Source organism: Triticum dicoccoides, chromosome 5B (assembly GCF_002162155.2).
Source record: "Triticum dicoccoides isolate Atlit2015 ecotype Zavitan chromosome 5B, WEW_v2.0, whole genome shotgun sequence".
NCBI lineage: Eukaryota > Viridiplantae > Streptophyta > Magnoliopsida > Poales > Poaceae > Triticum > Triticum dicoccoides.
The window spans coordinates 611,445,396-611,454,788 of record NC_041389.1 but is presented as its reverse complement, the minus strand read 5'-3'; the positions used below and the strand labels follow the sequence as shown (position 1 = coordinate 611,454,788).

The following is a 9,393-nucleotide window of genomic DNA, read 5'->3' as shown; positions in this document are numbered from 1 at the left end:
TCCTCCTCACCACGCCGCAGACAACAAGGACACTCCCGGGGGCCGACCCGCTAGGACCCAGATGGGCCCTAAGGGCCCAGATTTGGGCCGGGCGCGCCGTCGGCCAACCAGCGCCACCAGCCCGCCCCGCCGCCAAAGGACGGCGCCACCATCGCGCCGGGCCGCCGCCAGCCACCACCAGGCCGTCGGGCCGCCGCCGGCCGAAGGGCACCCGTCGCCAGCCCTGACCCCGGGTCAAGGGGTGCGCACACGGGGGATGGAAGGGGCCGCCGCCGCCAGCCCGCCCGGCCAGATCCGGGGGCTCCGCCGGCGGCCGCGGGAGGGAGGAGCACGGGGGAGGGGGGAGGAGAGGAGAGCGATGGGGGCCGCCCCGGCCGCCCCCTGGGGAGGCGGCGCGAGCGTGGGGTCGGGGAGGGGAGGGAAGGATGAGTCGTCCGCGGAAGTAATTTACTCTCGCTGCTATAAAGTATCATCAAATGTGGCTTACTGCATAGTACTTGCATATTATCAGCCACAAGTCAAGGGAAGTTTCGGTACCGCCTGGCAAAATGGGGAGAAGTGAGCCCGCGGGTGCAGTCGCCGGCAGCGTGAAGGTGTCTTGGCCGGAGCTGGTGGGCTGGCCGGAGCAAGATGCAGCGCTCCAGATCAACAGGACAGGCCTGACGTCTCGATCTCCTACATACACGACACGGGGCCCTGGCCCCGGGCCTGCACCCTGGCGTGTGGTCGTGGTGTCAGATGTGCCGACCGGCCTCGTTGTCCAGATGCCCCACTAGTGGAAAAACAGGCTTCCGTCCAGCCCCATAAGTCGCGAAGCTGTAGGAACCGCGACTAATGGGACCTTTAGTCGCGGTTCTGGAGGTGAACCGCGACCAAAGGCCTGGGCCCAGGGCGCTCGGTGGCCAGCTGGCGCACGTGAGGGTCTTTAGTCGCGGTTGGCCAGGACAACCGCGACTAAAGGCCTTCGGGCACCTTTAGTCACGGTTTGCCAGGCCAACCGCAACTAAAGCCCCTCCCCTATATATACCCATCCAGCAGCCAACACTTAGCCATTTGGAGCCATTCTCTTCACAAGTGGGTGTAGGTTTGCTTTTGGTTCCTCTTATGCACATAAGGTGTTTGATGAAATGCCCCAAGAGCATGAAACAAACATGACATGAAGTGTTGGAGCCACACTCCTCGATCGCGGTTAGCAACTTGATGAACCTTTGATTTGTCATTGATAAAATATGCATGTGTGCAGTTCATTGTTTAATTTATATTGTTTGTAGCTAGTTAGTTTAACAAATGCATGATGGTTAATTATATATTTTATATTATAATAATGCAGATGAATCGGCAATGGATGTACGGTAACCGACTCTCCGGCGAGTTCACTACGGGTTTGAAAGATTTCCTCGTAGTGGCTAATGCGAACAAGCAGGGGGGTTTTGTTATCTGTCCATGTGTTATCTGTAAGAATCAGAAGGGTTACTCTTCCTCAAGAGATGTTCACATGCATCTGCTTCGGCACGGTTTCATGCCAAGCTATAATTGTTGGACCAAGCATGGAGAAAGAGGGGTTATAATGGAAGAAGATGAAGAAGGGGATGATTTCATCGATGAAAGCTATCTTGCTCATTTCGGTGATACTTTCATGGAGGACTCTGAAGGTGAAGGGGAAGGTGAAGAAGAGGCACGTGATGATCCCGTTGATGATCTTGGTCGGACCATTGCTGATGCACGGAGACGCTGCGAAACTGAAAAGGAGAGGGAGAATTTGGATCGCATGTTAGAGGATCACAGAAAGGCGCTGTACCCCGGATGCGATGATGGTCTGAAAAAGCTGGGCTGCACACTGGATTTGCTGAAATGGAAGGCAGAGGCAGGTGTAGCTGACTCGGCATTTGAAAACTTGCTGAAAATGTTGAAGAATATGTTTCCAAAGGATAACGAGTTGCCCGCCAGTACGTACGAAGCAAAGAAGGTTGTCTGCCCTCTAGGTTTAGAGGTTCTGAAGATACATGCATGCATCAACGACTGCATCCTCTACCGCGGTGAATACGAGAATTTGAATGAATGCCCGGTATGCACTGCATTGCGTTATAAGATCAGAGGCGATGACCCTGGTGACGATGTTGAGGGCCAGAAACCCAGGAAGAGGGTTCCCGCCAAGGTGATGTGGTATGCTCCTATAATACCACGGTTGAAACGTCGGTTCAGGAACAAAGAGCATGCCAAGTTGTTGCGATGGCACAAAGAGGACCGTAAGTCGGACGGGGAGTTGAGACACACCGCAGATGGAACGCAATGGAGAAAGATCGACAGATGGTTCAAAGATTTTGCAGCTGACGCAAGGAACATAAGATTTGCTCTAAGTACGGATGGCATGAATCCTTTTGGCGAGCAGAGCTCCAGCCATAGCACCTGGCCTGTGACTCTATGCATCTACAACCTTCCTCCTTGGTTGTGCATGAAGCGGAAGTTCATTATGATGCCAGTGCTCATCCAAGGTCCGAAGCAACCCGGCAACGACATCGATGTGTACCTAAGGCCATTAGTTGATGAACTTTTACAGCTGTGGGGTGGTGTCCGTGTGTGGGATGAGCACAAACAAGAGGAATTTGACCTACGAGCGTTGCTTTTCGTAACCATCAACGATTGGCCTGCTCTTAGTAACCTTTCGGGACTGTCAAATAAGGGATACAATGCATGCACGCACTGCTTACATGAGACTGAAAGTGTACATTTGCCAAATTGTAAGAAGAACGTGTACCTTGGGCATCGTCGATTTCTTCCAAAAATTCATCCAGTAAGAAAGAAAGGCAAGCATTACAACGGCAAGGCAGATCACCGGCCGAAGCCTGCGGAACGCACTGGTGCTGAGGTATTTGATATGGTCAAGGATTTGAAAGTCATCTTTGGAAAGGGTCCTGGCGGACAATCAGTTCCGAAGGGAGTTGACGGGCACGCAGCCATGTGGAAGAAGAAATCTATATTCTGGGAGCTAGAATATTGGAAAGTCCTAGATGTCCGCTCTGCAATCGACGTGATGCACGTTACGAAGAATATTTGCGTGAACCTCCTAAGCTTCTTGGGCGTGTATGGGAAGACAAATGATACAAAGGAAGCACGGCAGGACCAGCAACGTTTGAAAGACCCTGATGACCGGCATCCGGAATGGTTTCAAGGTCGTGCCAGCTACGCTCTGACCAAAGAAGAGAAGGTCATCTTTTTTGAATGCCTGAGCAGTATGAAGGTCCCGTCTGGATTCTCGTCCAATATAAAGGGAATAATAAACATGGCGGAGAAAAAGTTCCAAAACCTGAAGTCTCACGACTGCCACGTGATTATGACACAATTGCTTCCGATTGCTTTGAGGGGGCTCCTGCCGGAAAATGTTCGAGTAGCCATTGTGAAGCTATGTGCATTCCTCAATGCAATCTCTCAGAAGGTAATCAATCCAGAAGTTCTACCACGGTTACAGAACGATGTGATCCAATGTCTTGTCAGTTTCGAGTTGGTGTTCCCTCCATCCTTCTTCAATATTATGACGCACCTCCTGGTTCACCTAGTCGAAGAGATTTTCGTTCTCGGTCCTGTATTTCTACACAATATGTTCCCCTTCGAGAGGTTCATGGGAGTATTAAAGAAATATGTTCGTAACCGTGCTAGGCCAGAAGGAAGCATCGCCAAGGGCTATGGAAATGAGGAGGTAATTGAGTTTTGTGTTGACTTTGTTCCTGACCTTAAGCCGATTGGTCTTCCTCGATCGCGGCACGAGGGGAGACTAAGTGGAAAAGGCACGATCGGAAGGAAATCAACGATATGTATGGACGACCATTCTCTGACTGAAGCACACCACACTGTACTGACCAATTCCAGCTTGGTGGCTCCGTACTTTGAGAAACACAAGAATATTTTACGCTCGGACAACCCGGGGAAGCCTGAATCCTGGATTAGGAAGGCCCACATGGAGACTTTCGGCAGTTGGTTGAGAAAACATTTAATGAATGACAATGATGTTGTAGATCAGCTGTACATGTTGGCCAAGACACCATCTTCGACTATAACGACTTTCCAAGGGTACGAGATAAATGGGAATACATTTTACACGATCGTCCAAGATAAAAAGAGCACCAACCAAAACAGTGGTGTCCGCTTTGATGCAGCAACCGAGAATGGGCAAAAGGTCACATATTATGGTTACATAGAGGAGATATGGGAACTTGACTATGGGCCCTCCTTTAAGGTCCCTTTGTTCCGGTGCAAATGGTTCAAGCTAACAGGAGGTGGGGTAAAGGTGGACGAGCAATACGGAATGACAATGGTGGATTTCAACAATCTTGGTTACCTTGACGAACCATTCGTCCTTGCCAAAGATGTCGCTCAGGTTTTTTATTTGAAGGACATGAGTAGCAAACCGAGGAAACGGAAAGATAAGAAAACGATCAGTACATCATGCGATGATCCAAAGCGCCACATTGTTCTTTCAGGGAAAAGAAACATCGTGGGAGTGGAGGACAAGACAGACATGTCAGAAGATTATAATATGTTTGGTGAAATTCCGCCCTTCAAAGTGAACATTGACCCAAGCATTAAGTTAAATGATGAGGATGCTCCATGGATACGGCACAATCGTAAGCAAGCAGGGACACAAGGGAAGAATTGATATGTAATAATTTATTGTACCAAACTTTGTATTTGGTCGATGAACTGAATGATGTATCAAACCTTTTGTCAAACCTTCAAGGGGTTTTAAAATGAATTAGTTTTATTTTTCTGATTTTTTTGATATATAATTGTATTTTTAAGATTTTAAAATGAATTAGTTTTATGTTTTTGATTTTAAAAGGAAAAAGGAAGAAGAAGAAAGAAGGAAAAAGGAAGAAAAAAACAGAAGAAAAAAACAGAAGAAAAAAGGAAAAACAGAAGAAAAAAACAAACAGAAGAAAAACATAAGAAAAAAACAGAAGAAAAAAACAGAAGAAAAAAGGAAAAAGGAAAAAAGGAAATATGCCACCTACTGGGCCACCACGGCCTGAATACGACTAGAAACCCATTAAAGGGCCAGGATTCAGGCCCGCAGAAGGCCGAGTAGGCCCACAGGCACATAGTGACAGAATAGGCCCGTAAGCCTGCATTTGAGAGGAGCTCGAAGTGGTGAGCGCAGCCGCGCTTATAAACCACTGTCGAAGCCTCTCGGCTAGCGAGGTGGGACTAAACATCCCACCGCACCGCGCCAGTTCTAGCACAGACCTTTAGTCCCGGTTGGGGAGGCGGACCGCGACTAAAGGGTACCCTTTAGTCACGGTTGTTGTCCCCAACTGCGACTAAAGGGTCTTTCTGCGCGGGAACGGAAGCGGCGCCAAAATCCTTTAGTCCCGGTTGGGGAGGCGGACCGCAACTAAAGGGTACCTTTAGTCGCGGTCCGCCTCTCCAACCGCGACTAAAGGTGCGTCTATAAATACTGCACTTAGCAGTTTTGCCACTTCCCATTCTCCTCTCTCTCGACGCCGAAGCGCTGCCCCGACGCCGACGCCGAAGCCCTGCCCCGACGCCGACGCCGACGCCGAAGCCCTGCGCGTCGCCGCCCCCGTCCCCAGTGAGCGCCGCCTCCGCCCGTGCCCTGCCCTTGCCCGCCGCCCGTGCCTTGCGCCCTTGCCCGCCGCCCGCCGCCCGCCGCCCGCCGCCCGCTGGCCCTGCCTGCCGTCCTCCGCGCGCCGGCAGAAGAAGAAGAAGGAAGAAGAAAAAGGAAGAAGAAGAAGAAAGAAAAAGGAAAAAGGAAGAAGAAGAAAGAAGGAAGAAGAAAACAAAAGAAAAACAGAAGAAAAACAAGAAAAAGGAAGAAAAAAGGAAAAAGGAAGAAAAAAAGAAAAAGGAAGAAAACAACAGAAGAAAAAAAGAAAGAAGAAAAAAAAGGAAGAAGAAAAAAAGAAAGAAGAAAGAAAGAAGAAAGAATATGTTTTGGAATTCATTAATATTTTTTTGTTTTGATGAATTTTTTTGTGTCTAATAAAATCAATTTTTTGAAATACACGAATAATTTTTAAATTCACGAATATGTCATGAATCAGTGAAAAAAATTAAATACGTGAACTATTCTGAAATCCCTAAACATTTTTTGAATACACAATATGTTTTTATTCCTGTTTTTTCCACAAAATCATCAACATTTTTTGAAAACCTTTTTTTTTGCAAAATCACAATGTTTTTGTATCCATGAACATTTTATGATTCATTTTTTTGAATTCACATACATTTTATGATTTCTCAAATATCTTTTTTCATTGCTATATTTTGATATACTGAATTGTTTTAAAGATGAAAAGGATAAAAACAGGAAAAGAAAAAATGAAATGAAATGAAAAAGAAAAGAAAAAAGAGTGTGGCCAGCACCCCCCGCCCTGCACATGGGCCATCCCGACCCCACATATATTCGTCTCCATCCGCATCCCTGGCCAAACCCTAGCCACTCTACTCCAAGCTCTGTTCGGACAATTTGTTTATACGGAGAGGGGCGGCGAGGGGGGCGGCGATGCGCGCGGTGTTTTTTTAGGGATCGAGAGGGGACGGCGAGGGTTATAAATGTGTTGTCCTCGCCTCCCCTCTCCGTGACGCCGTCGTCTGCCGCCCCGTCTCGCGCTCTACCGCGACACCCTCTCCCACCCTTTCCTCGCCCCCTCCTTTCGCCACCGCCCTTTCGCCACCGCCACCGCCACCGCCCCCCTTCTTCACTTAATTAATTTGTTTTTACTACATGTTTTCAGGACTGACATAATGGCGGACGATAGAGCTGACCCGATTATGGACAACTATGATCCGGACGGTGAAGCACATATGTTCGGCATCATAAACGGCGATATTCTATATGTGCCGACCGGAGAAGAAGAAGATGATATCTCTTCTTATCTGAACCTTGACGGTGAAGATGAAGGGCGCCGTCAGCAAGATGATGCCGAACAAACGTCGATAAACGACGATCTTCAAATGGAAGTAGCAACCACCTCCGGCGCCGAGGTATATATATACATTGAGCCTCTGGTGATACAAACTAACTGATTTGAATAAATATGTGTGTACTAACGCGCGCGACTCTTTCTTATTTTAGCCCTCGGCCGGATCGTCGAAACAATCGAGTACGTCGTCAAAGCGTGGCGCAACCAAGACGATGAAACAAGGAGAAACATGCACCATCGAGGTTGTCGACAGTGCAACCGGCAGGCCGCTGGAGCCCCACAAGAACGCCACCAAGTTTGTCAGCCAATGCGGAGCCATTGTTAGAGACAACGTCTCGATCACCGTCCAGGAGTGGAATGAGCCAAAGAAGGCACGAATTGATGGTTTCACTTTTGTCGGTAAGAGAACAAAAAAAGATTGCTTCAAGAAGCTTATGGAACATTTCGTTCTACCTCCGGAATACAACAAATTCGATGAGGAGGGTAACAAGATTGAGGAAAACAAGGAGAGGAGGAGGCTAGTCAAACAGTTCGCTCTTCATAAGATGGCCGACGCATTCCGGAAATTCAAGCAAAATCTAGCCCATGGCTTTGTCAAGCAGAACAAGACTCCGGATTTCAAAGGACAATATGAGAAACTGAAACATGATTGGCCAGAATTTGTGAAGCAAAAGAAATCGGAGCAGTTCATTCAAATATCGAAAAAAAAATAAGGAAAATGCGGCTAAGAAGGAGTACAATCATGTTATGGGGCCAGGAGGGTATCGCATTTGGGTGCCTAGGTTGGAGAAGATGGAGAACGAGCTGAGGGCGCGAGGAATCCGTCCAGGTACGGAGGGATGGGACCCAAGGGCCAAAAGCTGGTGGTACGGGCATGGGGGAACGCTGAACCCGGAGAGAGGGGAGTGTGTTTACCGGGGCAAATTAATTAAACCCACCCAAGCCCTTATTAACGCAATGAGGGATGCTCAACAGGGGAAGATCAAGTTCAACAGAGAGAACGACGCGCTGACAAAAGCCCTCGGGAATCCTGAACACGGAGGACGTGTACGAGGCATGGGGCACATTCCGTGGAAAATAGGGTTCCCCCAGAACGATGACCCGTACGGTTACAGAAGCCGTAAGAGAAAGATGGATCGGGAAGCAGATGTTGTGGCGCGGTTGGCATCGGAAATGGATGTGATGAAGAAAACCATGAGTGTACTAGTAGCCGAAAGAGATGCAGCTCGGGTGCAGCATGAAGATCATCCAGCGGATCTCGGAAGCCAGCAGCGGAGAAGCAGCGTGGCTTCCACGGAGGCCCCACCGGCTGGTGCAGATGCACCGACGATCGAAATTACTGCACCGGAGCCTCTGGTGGTCGAAATTACTGCACCGGAGCCTCTGGTGGTCGAAATTACTTCACCGGAGCCTCCTCGCTACCCCGTGGACGATATAAAGGAGATGAAAGAATGTCATATGTATTATCCTATCGGGAACATGTCCATGAAGGTAGCCATCGGCAGTGCTTTACGATGTTTACCTGGAGCACTCCACCACAACAACCCCATTCAAGATGGCTATGCTCGTGTCACGGTGGAGGACATAGTCCAAGGGTTTGAGGACCTGGAGATTGACATTGCTACACCTGAAGGGGAGAAAAGACTTGGAGATGTCAAGCGCCATTTCATTCTATGGCAAAAGAAGTTTATCAAGTTTCCAGGCGAGGCGCCAAGGACAACAAGTCCACCCCCCTACGGTGGTGGTGGTGGCGGTGGCGGCGGTGGTGGTGGTGGTGGTGGTGGCGGTTCACCTACACCTCCGTCACGTCAGCCGACGCCGCCCCCCAGTCCACAACGTCCGGCGGGTGATCAGCCGCCGCCCCCCAGTCCTCGTCCGGCGGGTGATCAGACGCCGCCCCCCAATCCACCTCCGGCAAAGAAGCAGAAGCAGTCCTGGATTATTAACCCGGACCCTTATGTACCTAAGACCACAAAGGTACCGGAGCCATCACTGAAGCCTCTCCCCACAAGGCCTTGGGAACGTAGTGCCGAGGAAGTCGACGCGGCCACGGCTGCTGATTTGGAGAAATGGAAGGCGGACTGCAAGAAGAAAAGAGAGCCCGAGCCCAAGCCAGTATTTTCTGATGAGCAAAAGAAGTGGGCTAAGTCATTTTTGAGCACACCGTCCCAAGCCGCGAAGAATCTGCCTAACGACTATGCACGTGAACTTCGCAGGCAGGCACTCATGTTCAAGGAGAACAAAGAGCGGGAGAAGGCCGAAAGTAAAAAAAGCGGGAAACAAGTTGCCCAGCTCGGGGAACAAAGTAAACAATCGATTGCCCCGCTTATAGTGGAAGCCTTCTGTCTGGATGCCCCCGAGATCATACAAGCTGCGGCAGCACAGGGATTGACTGTAACGAGTGCCAGAGAACAAGCGGCCAACTTAGGTATTACTCTTCGTGAACTGTTAGGCC

General features: G+C 49.5%; 1 protein-coding gene across 1 annotated transcript; it reads left to right on the top strand.

The window, feature by feature from the left end:
* Nucleotides 1-1,345: 1,345 nt before the first annotated feature.
* Nucleotides 1,346-4,606, top strand: LOC119313103 (the record flags this gene model as incomplete). Its single annotated transcript, XM_037588911.1, has 3 exons — nt 1,346-3,010; nt 3,125-3,379; nt 3,632-4,606. Coding segments are annotated over exons 1-3 (2,895 nt in total), but the record flags the coding sequence as incomplete, so codon positions are not given.
* Between the last annotated feature and the right edge of the window lie 4,787 nt (nt 4,607-9,393).